The following is an 18,217-nucleotide window of genomic DNA, read 5'->3' on the forward strand; positions in this document are numbered from 1 at the left end:
CTTACTTTTGTGTCTCTGTTGTACAGTAATCAGCCAAACCTTCTTGCTGATTTAAAGTCCTTCAACCTTCATACAACATTCCGGTCAGCATCCAGACCAACAAAGCATGTGTTCCGGGAACACACGGCATGCACTATGGGGGAGAGGTGTTTTCGTCGTTCTCAGTATCCCTCTGAAACTGTGACTCCTGAAAATATGTCTCTAAGGATTGTGCAGCCCTCAGGGGCCTATTTTTTGGAGTCACAGTCGGCTATAGAGGAAAGGGGAGATAAATGAAAATCACCACTTACCCATAGTACATGTTGCACATTCTCTGCACCAGAGCTTCATTAGCCTGGAGGTCTCTGTGCTCTCTTCCTCCAGACAATGGAATGGCAGTTACATGTGGACATTATCATAATATTGCACATAATGAATTGTTGCTTTTTGGGAGAAATAGAAGACGGAATTCATTAGGCTTGTTCTCATGACTAAAAGGTGAGTAGGAGGAACATCCAGCCAGGCTTCGAGCCCCATGTGCGTTCCCAAGAAATGGTCATGTGCTGGGGGGAAATTAAGATAGGAGGAGGGGAAAGTGATTGTGTGCTACCACAGTCTGGGTAGCACAGTGGTGGCCAACCTACCTTGTGTACTCAAGGGCAGAGGAAAGACACGCCCCATGCGGTCTCACCCAGATTACAGCTATCACATGATCACTTTCCCCTCCTACCTTGATTTTTGCCAACACACACCCATTTCTCAGGAGTATTCCTGGCAGCTCCTCCTACCCAGCTGTCAGTAGTGAGAACCAGCCTATTATGTCCACTACTGCTCCTTGTATAGATTCCCAAGAGAGAATCTCAATCCCCTGCTAACTGAGCAAAGAGGCACATTTTAAAAGTGGTGCTTCTCTTTATTTAGCAGGGGGAGAGCAACTGGCCCTATCCATCCCCAGCACAGCATCCCTCCAGTGGTTGTTGCTGGTGTCTGTCTTATGTTTCTTTTTTTAGATTGTGAGCCCTTAGGGGACAGGGAGCCATTTTATTTATTTATTTATTTATTTATTTATTTATTTATTTATTTATATCTGTGTAAATTGCTTTGGGAACTTCTGTTGAAAAGCAGTATATAAATATTGTTGTATTGTATTGTATTTATTGTATTGTATTGCATTGCATGGCATGGTAAGAGGCATTTTTGAATACCTGTCTGACCAAAAAGGGGTGGCTACTCACAACACATGTTTGCAGCAGCCAAGATTAATTCACAAATCCTGAGCAAAATGGGTTGATAAGACATAGGTCACATGTAAAACTATCATGTGTGATTAAAACTATCATATGTGATATTGATATATTATGGATCTCTTTGGCTGTTTATGGTATATTGCAAGGCAATATTTTTGCTATGGAATTTAAAAAATGATTTTATTTGCTGACTGATGATTTAATTTTAATTGCACAGTCCTGGTAGCTGCTCTGGCATTGTCCGTCTACAAGAATATATGGAATAATTTCAGCATAATTTTGTATGTTTCCAAGATAACTAATGGAGAAGTTACAGGCCACTTCTTTCACACCCATCATTTCTCACATTCTCAAAATGTGGGCAGCCATCGTTATTTATAATGATGAATAATTGAAATATTGCCAGTTTATCTCAGTTCATTATCTGGGCATCTAAGTGATTAGCTGTGCAACCCAGTCAAATACGTGTTGTTGATGCCATCATTTAATAATGGATAGAACTAACTCCAGTGAGAATGTGGGCGAGTGGGGGTGGAATACTTCCATTGGGAAATGATTCTCAACTTCTACACATAAAAAATGTGTTTACAGACTCTTACTCTTCTGCACCTAAAACATTGATTGATTGAATAAGTGCCATCAAGTCGGTGTCGACTCTTAGCGACCATATAGATAGAGTCTCTCCAGGATGATCTGTCTTCAACTTGGCCTCTAAGGTCTCTCAGTGGTCCATTCATTGCTGTCATAAATAAATATGAAGTTATTTTAATGTGATTGATTACCAGGGTTATAGTGCAGGTATCTCGTTAAAGGTACACCTACTATTATGGTTGCTTTTTGGTCCCATTATGCCCTCGCCCTGACTCTGTATCTGCTTATAAATATGCTGTAGTATAACTTGTGATACTTATAAATTGCCACTAGGTGGCTCAGATGTACTTGTTCCTGTTTTCATCCCCAGAACAAGTAGGAAGAACTACCTTGGAAAGGGTTGTCCTGCTTTAATTCTCTGTGGTAGGGAAAGTTCTGTTCTGTTCTGTTGAAAGTGTCTCTCAACAGTTCTGCTTTACACAAACAAGAAACCAAAACAGATTACCCATATGAGAAGCCTCTCTGTAAAGAAAAACTACCGTAACTGTTATAAGACTAATTTTCACACACGTGAGCCGTAATACAATCACTTGCCTGAAACAGAGGTATCAACTGTGAGTGGGGGAATCCCTGTGAGACTGTGAGTGAGATATTCACTAGTTTCATTCTAGGCATAATTCCTTCTGTTGATTTTGTTCCATAATTGGATGAGCCAAGATCTATAGGCATACAGTCAAGAGAAAAAGAGGTTGTCAGCATTAAGTCCTATCTAGTCTAGTGGTGCAGTGGGGAAACACCCCGCCTAGAGAGCAGGAGGCTGTCAGTTCGAATCCCTGCTGGTGTGTTTCCCAGAATATGGGAAACTCCTGTATCGGGCAGCAGCAATATAGGAAGATGCTGAAAGGCATCATCTCATACTGCACGGGAGATGGCAATGGTAAACCCCAACTGTATTCTACTAAAGTAAACCATATGGTTCTGTGGTCACCAGGGGACGCGAATACCTCGATGGCACATCCTTTCCTTTCCTTTAGACTTTAGAAATATAATGCAGGATAGGCTTATTTTTCAAATAAAACAGTAAGATTTCATATTATTTGTTATGCTGCTGTATCTTCAACAGGTTTTTATAGCAAGCCTCAAGAAATACTATCAAAGGAAAATTAACTGAATTAATTTGCAATACTATATATTTAATTTATAGTATCAGGAATGATCATGAGATGCCAGAGATCTTTGGGTCTTTGGATCTTTGTGCCCAAGATTTGTACATGCATCCATCAAAAACAAATGGTTTTGAGTTTATTTCCCCCCACAATTTGGTTTGGTAGGATTTTTGTGTGATCCAGATGCTAGTTTTTAGTGTATTGAGTGTTCAGGGAATAGTTTGGTTTCAGTAATTTGAAGTTTAATTTCATTTGTATCTATTCTGTGGCTAATAAAATGAAATTCAGCCTTTTTAGTAACAGTCATGAGAGTTATTTATTCTCAACAAATTAATATCCCTGAAGTCTATGAGGATATTCATTTTGGTTAGTGCCATTCGAGGTTACTCCCAGAGCTTCCTCTCTGCTGCAGAATGGGATTATCTTGGAGGGTACAGGTACAACAAAGCAATCTCTCTGGGTGTGAGGGTTGTCATGTGCTGTGACCGCAGATGAATGAGTCCCTTTTCCATCAACTGCAGCAAATGAAAATCCGAGAGAAAACAAAACATTCTCCTTATTTGGCAAAGTGCATTCTGTTAAGAGAGGTTATTAGGCTTGGTATTTGATGACAGTGTTCACTTGTCTTCCAGTAGCAAGTGGGAAGAGATGGCAATTAAGTTAAGGACACATTCATACGAAGGAGTCGGAACAGAAGGGTTAGGAGTGCATGCTTAGCATCTCCTGTGAACAAGGTCTAAGAATATCTTTTTTGGCAGTCTGTAACATAGGTGTGTTTTTGAAAGGTGCGTTTTTTGTGGCACGAAGCTTGTAAGAAGTCCCATTTGGGTTTGGACAGTAGCCTCAGGAAGTACAGGCCTTTAGGAACATAGGAAGCTGCCTTATACAGAGTCAAACCCTTGGTTCATCTAGCTCAGTATTGTCTACCCAGACTGGCAGCAGCTTCTCCAAGGTTGCAGGCAGGAGTCTCTCTCAGCCCTTTCTTTGAGATGCTAGGGAGGGACTTTGGAACCTTCTGCATGCAAGCATGCAGGTGCTCTTCCCAGAGCGGCCCCATCCCTGAGGGGGAGTATGTTACAGTGCTCACACATGTCTCCCATTCAAATGCAAATCAGGATGGGCCCTGCTTAGCAAAGGGGGCAATTCATGCTTGCTACCATAAGGGCAGCTTTCCTCCTCAGTTTGATTTAGTGCTGCATAATTCTCCTACTACTTCGATTATTTAGGCCAGTTTTCAGTTAAATTTTGCTGGCTGTGCCATGGAGGAGGAGCAGCCCAAAGGCCTTGAGAGCAGGAAAGCTCTTCCAGCCACAACCACACCTGCCTGTTCCTTGGCTCTTTTCACCATGCCCCATTTAGGATTCAGAGATGCCAAACAGGTTGCTACCCCTATCCAAATTTACATGTCTTTTAAAATTTACTATGATGTACAAACAATGGCAATATGGTTGCACTTGGAAGGAAAAATCAAAATTGCATTCCCTACCCTGTTCTGGTCACCTTAAGTAGTACAGCAGGGAAATGCTTGACTCACAAGCAGAAGTTTGCTGGTTTGAATCCCCACTGGTACTATATTGGGCAGCAGCAATACAGAAAGTTGCTGAAAGGCATCATCTCATACTGCCCGGGAGGAGGCAATGGTAAATCCCTCCTGTATTCTACCAAAAGAAAACCACAGGGCTCTGTGGGCGCCAGGAGTTGAAATTGACTTGACGGCACACTTTACCTTCACCCTGTTCTGAACTGGAATGTATTGTCAGGAAGGGAAGGTGTTTCTAACAATATGTAAACATGGAGATTGCAATTAAGAAAATGGCACCTACTTTGGAATCTGCTGCCACTGCTTTTTAGTATGATCAGTTATGTTATACAAAAGAAAAAAATAAGCACAGGGGTGGAGGGGCTTCTTCCAGTCTGAAACTGCCATGGAAGATGGGCTGGGGGTTTAGGTTTGCACATGGAGAAGCCCAAATGAAACCCCACTAATGAGTTAAGCAAAAGACATTTCCTCTTGCCAAAGAAAATGCAGGGTAGGGATTCCACCATCAATCAGCATCAGCATCAATAAGAATAAGAATATAAATAATAATATAAATTAATTAATTAGACTTCATACCACCCTTCGGTCAAAGATTCCAGGGCGGTAACAACTGAGTATTCATCTCCAGCCATTTCCAGAGTGTGCAGCATCTATTTAAGCACACTGCTGAGAGGGTTTTAGCTCACCATTCAGGCGACAGAAACTCAGATAGGCCCCCTGTGGACCAGGGTGCACTGGATCCTGAAACTGACAGAGGGCCTGGGACAGCCAAGAGGAAGCTGTAAAATCCTGGGTAGAGTGATGAGTTGCTAGGGTTAACAAGGTTATCTGGGCCCAGGTGGAGACGAACGCCTTGCCAGGTGGTGGGGGCAGCTAGCATTCCTAGATGGACAGCAGGGAAGGGGTCTAGTGCTCCCAGTTGATGAAGTAAAAAACGGTCCATGAGGGGCACCTCAAAGAAGTACTACACCAGAACACTGGTCAGTGGGCATCTCTATGGAGACACTGGAGACTGTGGTGGCCATTACTTAATGAGCCAAGGTCTGGGCAGGAGGGGTCGAATAGCTGGTAGCAGGCTAAAGCTACCATCCCTCTGCTAGAAGCAAAGAAACAGAGTCAGTGCAGTCATAGCTGCCTGCTCTCCTCTTACTTGGGCCCAGTATGTTGACTTTGACCCTGTTTGACATGGAGTTCTGACCCACCCCAGCCAGAGTGTTGATCTCTCAGCACAAAAATGAAATAATGTACCTAACTACTGTTACCTTGCTTGTGGTCTGCATCTGGATCTAAGCACTGTAAAGGTGACTGTAAGAATTTGTTTCAAGAGAAGCATGGAAATAAAGAAAGGCAGTAAGATCAGCCCCTTTGGTTTGGGCCAACGATAGCATATGAAAATCCTTAAGATGACAGTGCAGAGCATTAAGGTTGGCTCTTGAATCATATCCCAAGTAATTAAAAATCTAACTACCAATCTTGCTGGATTCATTCAGTCTTTATCCCCAACAGAGAATAAAGTCTTAAGATGCTTGAATTACTGCTGCAGTGAACGCTTCTAAAGCATTTAATCCGGCAAGGATATTGCTCATAGAGACATGCTATTTGATTTCTGCTCCTGTCCCCTCTGGATGGTCTTACGAATTGACGTTGGCTGCATGGCCTTCTCATTTTCCTCACTTATGGACTTTTATACATTACAGAGGAAGGGATTTTTCCCCCCTGTCCCTAAGAAAGAAAGAAAGCATGCAAAATCCTGAAATCAGCATGCCATTGCTCTGTTTCTGTTGACATTTTGTTTCTCCTAAGCAGGAAACCCCACATTAATGGAAAACTTCAATGTGAGAGGCAACTGGACCTTGTCTTGAAGCAAATGCAAGGATTCCTGTGCGGAGGCTGCACATGATGCAAAACCACCATAAAAGGCGGTATAGAAATGGAACTATAAATACAAATAAATAAAATGTACTGAGGTGACATGATGGGGGAGAGGAGAACTGTTGTGGCATTCAATGAAACTGCCTTGTGCTATGATCTAGGTTAGGGTTGATGGGGGCCGCCACGGGCCCTACAATGAAGAACACTGGTCTATGCTGACTGGCAGCAGCTCTGTGGGGTTCAGGCAAGGGTCTATTTTAGCCATATCTGGAGATGCTGCCAGGGTTTGAACCTGGCACCTTCTGCAATCTGCATGCAAAACATGGGCTCTGCAGCTGAATTACAGACCTATCCCTACAGCTTTCTGTTCATAGGCAAGTAAGACTGCAAGGAACTGCAAATGTTTATATATACCTTTAAGAAAGCAGGCATATGAAAGACTGGCAGTTGCCGGATGATATGAGAAGCAGATATTGTTTAGTGCTAATTTAAATTGCATGTAGATCATAAAGTTTTATGCTTATACACTTGTCTACTACTCTCCTCCTAGAAGAGCTTCTGTAGCCTAATGATTAATACAGCACTGATTTTGTGTGTATGGTTTCACCACTCGGAAATTTTGTGTGTATGGTTTCACCACTCGGAAATTATGGCACGTGCGTTGTTTTTGATTTTTTAAAATACATACATTCATCAATTCAACGTTGCTCTGTTAGAAGAGAGGAGAAAGAACTCATTCCAAACATGCAAAAAATAGCTCTGTTCTAGTGAACAGTGTGAAGACAATACTGAGCTAGATAGACCAAGGGTCTGACTCAGTATATGGCAGCTTCCTATATTCCTATGTGACTAGATCTGTAAAACTGATCAATTTTACTTTCAAATGATGCACAGCAAATATCAATGCACAAACACAACTGCAGATCTGAAGTAAGACTATTGACTTTATTAAGTGAATTAATTGTGACACTTTAACTGATCAGTAAAGGAACTGAATTAAGAAAACTCCAAGAACAACACTTAAATACAGACTGAGGCTCTTCCTTCCATGGACTACCACATCTTGGACAGAATGTTTCTCTCTGATTCTCCAGTTTTGGCCAGAGGTGTTAGATACAAAAACTGCTTTCAGATAACAGAGCTGGTCCTACTATTATTTCATTTGTAATTATATTGCTACCACCATAGGACAGGAGGAGCAGCACCTGGATTTTCTGTCCCAGGTACCAAAATGTCTTTTCTGTTCAGAAATTACAGAAGCTGTCCTCCCCAATTTACCACTTTGGGATTTAACAAGGGGAGGGTCTGTAGCATAGCAGTAGAGCAGATGCTTTGCTTTCAGAAGATCTCAGCTGTACTATATCACCATCAGACACTAGCAGCTTTACATGTTTAAACAAGGTGTTCTTTCAACAGGATGAGTTCCAACTTGCATCATGGTAGTGAATGTTGGATCTCAGTGTCTCCTTCTTTTTGTCCTTCTCCCCTATCCCATGTTTAATTTTCCTTGCAGCTGGATCCTAGGCACATTGTAAATTTATTCTACAGTGGCTGACACCTGTTTTATTAATAGGGAGGGAACCTGGAGAAGTACATGAGGAAGGATATAATAGTAAAGAGCATGACAGTTTGTGGCAATGAAAGAATGGAATGACCAGCACTTAATGAGAGGACTATTTTTATACAGTGATCTCGTCTTGAACCAATTAATCTCAAATGCAATGCATTCTGCTGTATTATCTATCAAGCTCTTACTCATAGTGGAATGTCCCTGAAATGCAGCAATGAGTGACCCCAGACTGCTGTCATTTTAGTGGCATTTTGGTGGTAATTTTGACTTCCCTTTTTTAGCTTATTTCTAATGGTTGGCTTACTTGTCTTGCACCCCATATTACCAGTGTACTCCCAGAGGTGCACCTAGATAATTTTGGAGCCTGGACCTAAAGGCCTTTGGAGCCCCTGGCAAATTAAGCATCATCATGCTCAGTCAGATGACCACACCACCCACACCCAGAACAGACTCAAGAAGTTTTAGGGGTGCCCAGAGGCTGTGGAGGCCCTGGACTTTAGCCCAGAAGTCCAGAGGTAAGAGCTCATCTGTGCACCCCTGCTCTATTCCCTGCCCTTCTTTTGAGGATGTAATTGTTCTTTCTTTCTTAGGGAGGTTTTCTGCAGAAGATTTAAGAACTAGCAACTGCTAAGTGGAGGGGGGGGATCTATGGAAAATCCAATCTAGCTATGACTTGGGAGCACTTAAAATACAGTATGATATTACTGTACATGTTTCACTAGGCTGCTAATGTTTTCCATAGACAGCAGTAACCCTGTTTTTCTACTAATAGGTGCCCTTGACCTCCTGTTCTCAGGTGCCTGAAAACTGACAGCTTGGATGTATGATGACGTCTTGTTCCTCCTCTTGCAGGGAGCTGGTTCTATGACCTGTGCCAGGCACAGGTATTGGCTTTCAGCACGTGATGAAAAATATTAGAGAAAAATAACTCGCCAGTGCAAGCCAAAACCTTGCATAGCTGTAGTGGATGAACATGCCCAGCTTACCTAAGGGCTTAAGACCATCTTGTGCATTCTTCTCAAGAGACTACCACACACTTATGTGACTGTATGAATAGGTCCTTGTTCAGCCCTACTATGTAGTGTTGGTCATGGGCAGATAAGTCAGGCAATCTATGGGATGCCTAATTGGAGCTACTGCAGGTGTGACATGAGAGCCGACCACAGTGGAACCAGATACCGTGTTGCAGAGGTAATGTTTGCACTGGACATTTCTTCTGAGGACAAATCATATTGGAGAGAATAGAAGAAGCTGCATTGGACTGGATCAGGCCATTAGTCATTCTAGCCCAGCAAGTTGCTTCCACCCTACTAAATATGAGTCAGCCATCATTTCAAAAGGTGACCCTTCCCACTTAGGAAGGGCTAGGATTGCAGATGGCAGAGATTGATCCTGGAATCTTATGCACCCAAAGTAGGTGTTGATATATCTATGGCCCAAAGAATTGTTTGCCCATCATATTTTACATTGTTAATGGATAACCAAAGATGGCATTTAGTGACGGAACTGTTCTGTTGTTTTTGAGTATTTATAACTGCAATCTGTTCTCAGGTAGATGCTAAGGATGGACATTTCACACAATGTATGGAAAATTATTCAGGTGAATTGTGTAGGCTTCATTGACTCAAGGTTCTGAAAATGCATTTAGACTTTGTGTGGGCTGGAGTTGGAGGATAGCAGGCTATCAGAATGAATTAGGGACATATAAAAATAAATTGTGTTGCAAACAGAACAGCAACTTAAAGGAGGGGGCCGTTATTGTTCACTCTTGCTTATATGATGTGGCAATTTGATATAGCGCTCCAAAGTATTTGGTTAAATTGCATTTATTGAAAACATGTAGAAAGCTAGATACTGATTTGAAGATAATGTACGGTGCAATGTATTTATTGGCTTCTTGCTTCTTCCTTATCACTTGTATTCTTGAATATCTGGCTAGAGTTTATGCTTCTTCTTTCCAAGGTCTACTAAATTTTAAGGAGGACTATGTTTAGAATGAGTATGGAGGTACCATGGTGAATTTATGGATGTGTGAAATCCTCCTGAGAAAGTTAACTAATCAGATCTCCTTATGCTTCTGTCATAACCTGGACCCTTCATGAGACACAATTCTACGGTTACCAATTCTACAGTTACCATAGGGTAACAGGAACAACAACAACAACAAAAACCTAATGAGAAGAGAAATGTGGTCACGTGAAGTCATGCTAACTGGGCAACTGGGAAAAATAGACCATTATGAAAGCTTGTATATCGCTAAACTTTCAGTGACAGCCAGAAGGATAATATTAATGGACTAGAGTCCAAATAACTCCCAGCAGAACTTTTGAGTTTCTCCCTTAAAATTGCACACCTCCCCTGTGCTATATTTTTATTCCAGCAGGCCTTCCCCTAATTTTATATATGCTTCCTTTTGACTACCTTGTTTTATTGACTACATTTTTATCCCGCTTTCCTATTATTATAGAGGCGGACGCTATTATGTTTAATTGTATTGCATTGTACTTTATAGGGTTTTATTGTATTGCATTTTTGTGTCTGTTAATGAAATATTTTGTAAGCCATCGTGGAGTCATGTATGAAGAATGGTAGGATATACATCTTTTAAATAAACAAAACAAAACAACCTGCTTTTGAAATTTTCCCCAGTTTCAAAAGAGATTTGCTACATGGCATGGGGAGAAAACAAGTCCAAATCCTCCTTGGAACATAGGAACATAGGAAACTGCCATATACTGAGTCAGACCATTGGTCTATCTAGCTCAGTATTGTCTTCACAGACTGGCAGTGGCTTCTCCAAGGTTGCAGGCAGGAATCTCTCTCAGCCCTATCTTGGAGAAGCCAGGGAGGGAACATGAAACCTTCCCAGAGCAGCTCCATCCTCTGACGGGAATATCTTCCAGTGCTCACACATCAAGACTCCCATTCATATGCAACCAGGGCAGACCCTGCTTAGCTATGGGGACAAGTCATGCTTGCTACCACAAGACCAACTCTCCTCTCTGGTCATGTGGAATTATTTGCATGGTTCTTTGATTTCAGGACTCCACTATTAAGAAAGGGAATAGAAGTTGTGCTGATTGCTCTTGAAGTGTGTTGATTAATCCAGTGGTTGCCAAACAGTGGTGAAACCCCCTGAAAACATGGAACACCTGCAAGGAGTATGCACTATGCAATGTTCCAGGTCAGCATGCACCTCAGGTGGGTGGAGCATTCCTTCCTTCACCACCAACCAAGATACATAGGTGAATTGACTGACCTTTGGTAAAAGTAATTCATCATTGATTTACAGTGGATTTTTCTGGGTGACTGCTCCCCTACATAGCTCATCCGCTTCGCTTAACTGCTTTCCTGTATGTGGTTTTAGGTTTCAGAGAAGAGTTGTTTTGTTTCCCCTATTAATACTAGTGTCAAATTAGGGATCCAGCCCACAGACCTATATACATAGTAGCAGACTCCATGCACACTACTGCATGTAAGGATCTCAAAGGAACATAAGAGTAGCCTTGCTGGATCAGGCCTAAGGCATATCTATCCAGCGCCTGTTTCACACAACAATGCCTTGGGAAGCCTCACAACATGGAAAGGAAGGCATGCCCCCTCTCCTGCGCTTGCTCCCCTGCAACTGGTATTTGAAGGCATCCCACTTCTGAGCCTAGAGACAGCCTATAGCCATCAATATTAGTAGCCATTTGATAGACCTATCCTCCATGAATTTGTCTAAGCGCCTTTTCAAGCCGTCCAAGTTGGTGGCCATCACCTCATCCCATGGCAGAGAGTTCCATTGATTAATTGTGTGCTGTCTAAAAAAAGGACTTCCTTCATGAAGTTTCTCTGGAGACAGCTGTGGAGCGGATGTTTGGTATGGGTGTTGCACCAAAGATGTATGATGCTGCCCCCCCAAACTGGCAAATGGTGCCATCTGTCTAGAAAGGGATGGCCAGCCTCAAAAATTTTAAGGAACAGTGGGGCCATTCACACGACCTACCGGGTGGGCGGGGGGAAGAGTTTGCAAACCTTGCCTTCCCCCCCAGATGGTCATGCTGGCTTGGTGGGAAGGCGAAGAGCACTCTCACATGATCAGCACTGCTCCGTGCAGCATGGAGCAGGGCAGATCACTCTGAGGCCAGGACTCATTGTCTCAGCCTCTGGGTATCCCACAGTGCACTGCATGCCAAGTGTGGTGTATTGGGGGATTCTCCCAGGGGACTGGCGCTCTAGTACCCTGCCTCTGTGTCAGCAGCCTGCTCTGATACATGATCCCAGCAGCTAGGTTAAGGGTGCACTGGTGTCTTTAATCTGAGCTAAGAGCCAGGCGTTGGTGCTGACTTTTATATATGGATCCACGTGGATCCCAGTGGTTCTCACAGGCAGCTAGGTTTGCTTGCTTGTGAGGACAGCTTCAATGGCCCAATCCAAAATAAAGCCTAGCAGGGAATATATCGACTGGTTTGCAACTCTGGTACTACACAGCCTAGAGTACAAAGAGGCTGCGCTTCTTTCATTGGAAGCAATGCTACATGAGTGTGTGCAATGCTTGCCACCTTAGCAGCTTGACAGCTGTAAAAAGAAAACCCAGTAGAACATTATGGCACTATTTGTGCCATTGGTGGCATGCCCTTAATGTTATGTGATAATGGATAGTACTTCCAGAGAGAACCTAAACTGTTAAGGGGGAAAGTGGGGGGATGGTTTTCTGCCATGATGATTGACCCAGTGTCTCCTACAAATAGCGAATGGCTTCCAAGGCCTTTATCAGCTAGTGTTAAAGAGTAACTCTGTGTCCTGAAAATGATCATGTAAGCCTAGCTGAAGAGTGCAATTAATCTAAGGTTGGTTGGTCTGATCAATTGAAGGGGCAGCCAAAGGTTCAGTGGCTGCATAACCATCTGGTAGAATATAGCAGGGACGTTATGACTTTGAGCTTCCTGGCTGTGTGCTTTGGCTTTGGCTCCATTACATAATGGTGTGACATTAAGGTAATGTTGTGAACCAGTGGGCGGCGAAATTGTGCCACAATATTGTGCAGTCTTTTTATAGGCTACCTGCTGATTGCTGCACATTAATGCAATGCTTTTGCCAATAGAAGTACACACCGGTTTTATTTCGAGCCAGAATGGTACCGTTCATTCTGCCAGAATGGAAAGCAGACAGTTTAAAAGTTCCAGCTATATTTTATTAAATAATAAAACAAAATTGATAGGGTTTGAGGTTTCCAGACACGATTGGCTATAAATATATTATGCATGTTCTTTACAGGGTAGGTGAAGGAAGTTAAGGGATTCTGTCAGCCTTACTGTTCAGACCTTACCACTGTTTGTACAAAGGTACAGCATACTCATACATGCCAGCTGGCCCCAGTTGTCCGCAGGGTTCAGCTCTTTACCCAGAATCCCTACAAAGTCAGTCTCTGAGTGCAGAGTGAATACAGCCTGTTTGTAGAGTGCATGCAAGTAAATGCACAGCCATGAGCACTAAGGTACCAAGCAGTGAGTTCGTAGTCTCATATACTGCTAAGACTCATTTTGAACTACTAATAACTTACTATAGGACTACAGCGGATTTCTAGCATATCCTTAACCAAAGGAACAAGCACCACTTTGAGTTTTAAAAATGCAGGAAAGGCTATTTTCCTGCACCTATAATTAGGACTGGCATCAAAATTTGAAGTGAATTCCAAAGTTCCACCCAACAAGACACATCTGACAATTTTTTAAATGCTTTTATTAGTATTATAAGTAGAAACAGAAAGGTTACATCTCTGAGAGTCCAACAAAACCATACAAGTTTACATACAAGATCTTGTCCATCAAAAACAAGACATAAGAAGAATCCAATAGTATTAATTATGTCTAAGAGATCTAAGACTAGGCATCAATAGCCATCAATAAAGAATCTTGAACCCCTCAAGGAAAAATTCCCCCCAACCTAATTGATCATCATACTGTTGAGCAGTCTAAAGAGGAGAGAACCAACCCAGCCATGACATACAAAATATAAGTAATGTACATTATTCAAGCACAGAACCAGACATCCTCAGTGCTCTGCAGTATGGGCTCCCCCCACCCCAAACCCACAAGCTCAAAAGTGTTGTTAAATATTAATGGTTAGTTTCTATATTCTATAGAATATAGTTTCTATAGTTTCTATAGATTCGTTTCTATAGTTTCTATATTCTATAGGACAGAGTGTGAGTTCCCTCACTCCAGTTTTGTCTGACAGTTTCCAAGGGAAGCCAGGCAGGTTTCTATCAGACAAGTGAAATGTCTCAGGTAGTTTCTGCGTATCTCTAACATTGATACAGTCCATAGCTAATGTGCAGAGTCTTCTGCAATGTGGAATCCAGAGGTGGTGCTGAGTCCTTCAGGCAGTCATCTTTGGTCTGATAGAGGAGTGTTATAAATTTGAAATGTTGGATGACATGCATTAAAAAGATACCAAACAAGGAAATAATGTCATCGTAACATTTTGAGCCAATTCAAGTGTATGTAACAATTGCCCTATGTGTACAGATGGAGTGAAATAGTTTAAATTTCCATGGTCTCCATGATCACAATTTAACACAATTAGGTGTGATTAAGCTCATTGAAATAAGTGAAATGAGTATATAGGGATGTGAGAAACTATTGACACTTTTGATAAGTGTCAAAACTCTTTGGACTTCCTTGAAATTGTTCATATATTTCCACCTGAGGAGGAGCCCCCAATTTAGTTTTGATCTAATCAAAACGTTGATGGCTACTCAAGATGTAAGTGCACCTAACACTGCATTGTGGTCTTTATGTTTCAATATAAGCCCTATTCAGACATTGAACCCTTTCTCATGATTAGTGAGAAGGGCTTGAGGGCAGGCAGTGGGGAAGGCTACTCACACTTACCTTCCCCACGGATGATCCACCAGTCCTTGCTGGGTGCGCTCCCCACACACCCAGATGATCCTCTGATGGCCCAAGCAGTATGGAGGGCCGGTGGCTGGGACATATAGTCCCAGCCCCCAGAAATCCCATAATGCACCATGCCAATGTGCAGTGCATTGTGGGGATTCCAGCAGTGCTGGCTAAAAGCAACCGGTGCTGCAGACCATCAAGAAAACTTGGCCAAGGGAGTGCTTGCTCCCTTAACCTTGTTTAGGAGGTTGACTCTGCAGGTGGGTTTGCCCCTGGAACACCCCTGGAATCAGGTGCGATCCCGGCGGATCTTATAAGCAGCAAAGGTCGGGCTTGGCTTCCTTAGCCCGGTCTTGGCTGTGCATGAGAACAGCCTCGTTGGGTTGTACAAGTTTTCAGATGTCTGTACACGTGCACATGTATTTGTGTGAATTATGGCACCTGTGTTGATTTGGAAAGTGAATGTGGGTACTGGCCCCTCAAATGCATGGTTTCTGATAGGAAGTATACTGCTGTATCTGTGCTCAGTATAATGTTTAACTGTACCTGTGTACAGATTTGTACCTGTGTATGATGTACAATTGTGTAACTGTTGAACATCATGAGTGACTAGGGCTTTCATATTTTACCATTCAGAACTGCTGTCTTGAAGTAAATTTTGTAATACTATCTTTTGATCATAATTATTTGTATCCAAATATCATCTGAATATCCTGAAATCAACCAGATCCAAATCAACTAGAGAACCTCTGCAGCTAAATCCCTAAATATGTAAAGTGTCTTGGAGTAGCTAACATTTTGTATGCATCAATTTTTGTGTGGGCAGCTTCCCTGCCACTAAGTTTTATCTTGTATCCATAACAACAGTTTTGTCTGACTTAATGATTTTGTCCACCTGACCAAGCTGTTGTCACTCAATTGTGCTTTCAAGTGTTTTCCAAGATCAAGGTTTGATTGCCCTCTCAGTACAATTGTATTTTAATAACTGTTTTTGTTTGTTACTGTGTTTCTGAAAAATTGCAAATGCTATTGAGCGAACTCCTTTTCCACTTTGAGGAAACAGTAAGAGAACACAGGAGGTAAAGGCATTATGAGTGGTGGCAAAGAAAAACCTGTACCATTCATCGCTATAATCGAAACTTCAATAGAAAGCTATTTTCTGCTTTGTACATATTGTGGCATGCGTGTTCCTAACATCAAATAAATTTATAAATTCAGTCTTGGGGATTTCAGTTTACTGACTATGTAGATAAGCAGCCAGCCAAGAAGGTAAATACAAGAATGTTTAACACATGAAAAGAAGTGAAATAGTTAAATGCTCTATCTGCCAAGTGAAAAAACAAAAAAGATCAAAGGATAAAGAGCCAATTAAAGAATGAAAAAGGTAAGATGCAAAGATATGGAAGGAAAAGGTGATAATTTTAAGAGGACCCTAGAGAGAACTAGGGCAAGAAAGATGCAATAATCGTATGTGATTGAACAGGAGTGTCTGTAGGGAGTTTGATGGAGATTCAAAAAATTTTGAGAAAGAAAACCAATTAGGTGCCTGAAAATAAGCAAAAAATTTCCACAGGAAGCAGTATGGGTAGAAAATGTGATTAGGAAATCTGAGAAAAGATATTTGATGTATATTGAGTGTGAATTTACATGAAGATTTTCATTTAGAACTAACGAGTTCTTCCATATTTAGTCCTGCAATATCCACTGTACAAATACGAAGAATATTTATATACCGCTTCTCAACAAAAGGTTCCCCAAACAGTTTTCAAAGAGATAAATAAATAAATGGTCTCCTGGTCCCCAAAGGGCTCACCATCTAAAGAAGAAACATAAGATAGACACCAGCAACATCCACTGGAGGGATGCTGTGCTGCGGATGGATAGGACCAGCTGCTCTCTCCCTAATAAATGAAGAGACTCACCACTTTAAAAACGTGCCTCTTTGCTCAGTTGGTGAAGAGGACACTGCAACTTGTTCTTATCATTGAGGACATGTCGCACAATGCAACACTGTGAGGCACTTCACATAAGCAGTGTGAAGATCCGAAAGGAGGTCTGTGAAGAGAGCGGGTTTTACCGATCCTCCCCGCAGACGATCTCTTACCTTTCCCAGGGTGGGCAGATGACCTGCCCAGATGACTAGCGGCTCTCATGCGGGCCTCACACGGGTTAGTCGGAGGGACCACGGTGTGGCGCCCCACCCCCAGGAGCCCCAATATTACTGGAAGCCCTGCTGCAAGCAGTGTGATCAAGCAGGGAAACCCCCCACACACACACACACACTGAGTGTGCCCGCCATGGTTGCAAGACACACAAAGGGGCTATTCTCACAGTTAGCAAAAATCGGGCTAGGAGAGCCTAGCCCGATTTTTGCTAATTGTGAGAACCACCGGCCTCGGCTGTGAGCCCGGTGGCTGTCGAGCGGGTAACCCGCTCCTGTAGCCTTCCCCATAGCCCAGGTTTGCGGAGTGAGTGCTCCACAAACCTGGGCTATCGGATCATGAGTAGCCGCACTGCAGCTCTGTGCCATGACTCCTCATGAGTAGACCCCTGGAGGGGAGGTGAAAGGCCGCCTCCTGGCTCCGGGGGTCTCCCCAGTATGCCCTGCATGCTTGCGCAGGGCATACTGGGGCTTCCGGGGGCCACGCTGCCCCCGAGCTCCCCAGCCCCCACTGGCTCCATCATGGAGCTGGCAATCATGTGGGTGGCCGCTCCAGCCGCCCAGGGCTCCCTCCCCACTCGTGTGCGGAGAGAGTGGACTTAGCCCACTCTCCCTGCGCACTGGAAGAAACCGGGTCTCACTGATCGTGAGACCCAGTCCAAACACTTAACCCGGTTTTGGGGTGCAATTGCACCCCAAACCCAGGTTAAGCAGCAGGCTACTTAAGAGGGCTCGCTGCTCCACCACTGCTGGGAGCCACACAGCTCCTGGCAGTTCTCACATGCAGTGAAAACCCGGTTGGGCTTCCCTAGCTCAGTTTTCGCTGCTCTTGGGAATAACGTCTGGTTTGTTCTGAACTGCTTGGTTTGTCAAATCGCGAGGCACTTTACATGAGCAGTGTGAAGTGCCAGAACAGGTTTAGCCGGGAGAGCGGGCTTGACCGGCTCACCCCACACATGAGCAAGCAGCCCTTCCTGAGCAGTTGGATCTGCCGCCCAGACAATTACCTACTCTGTCATGGAGCCGGCTGGGGTGGCGGGGTTCAGGGGCCTCCTGGCCCCTAGAAGTTCCAGAATGCCCTGCACAAGTGCATGGTGCATTCTGGGGAGCTCCCCAGTGCCAGGTGGCTTGTTGTAGCTTCCCTGTCAGGGGGCTACTCATGAGTTGCCACAGCACAGAGTCGTGCCTCAGCAACACACAGAGC

At 43.2% G+C, this 18,217-nt stretch overlaps 1 protein-coding gene across 8 annotated transcripts in view; it reads left to right on the plus strand.

Moving 5' to 3' along the window:
- The window catches only part of GRID2 (glutamate ionotropic receptor delta type subunit 2), a 1,329,997-nt gene that overhangs the window by 151,679 nt on the left and 1,160,101 nt on the right, over nucleotides 1–18,217 (plus strand). Inside the window, exons 2-3 of one of the 8 annotated variants that reach the window (XM_053253715.1) lie at nucleotides 6,330–6,445; nucleotides 8,738–9,378. The exons of 5 other annotated variants lie outside the window; for them this stretch is intronic. In XM_053253715.1, coding sequence (XP_053109690.1) covers nucleotides 9,342–9,378 — 37 coding nt within the window. In that variant the 5' untranslated portion in view covers nucleotides 6,330–6,445; nucleotides 8,738–9,341. Of the gene's footprint in view, nucleotides 1–6,329; nucleotides 6,446–7,557; nucleotides 8,481–8,737; nucleotides 9,379–18,217 lie in introns of those variants that run through there. 2 more of the 8 variants (XM_053253714.1, XM_053253716.1) reach the window with 2 other exon arrangements.

Source organism: Hemicordylus capensis, chromosome 5 (assembly GCF_027244095.1).
Source record: "Hemicordylus capensis ecotype Gifberg chromosome 5, rHemCap1.1.pri, whole genome shotgun sequence".
In the NCBI taxonomy this organism is placed as follows: Eukaryota; Metazoa; Chordata; class Lepidosauria; order Squamata; family Cordylidae; genus Hemicordylus; species Hemicordylus capensis.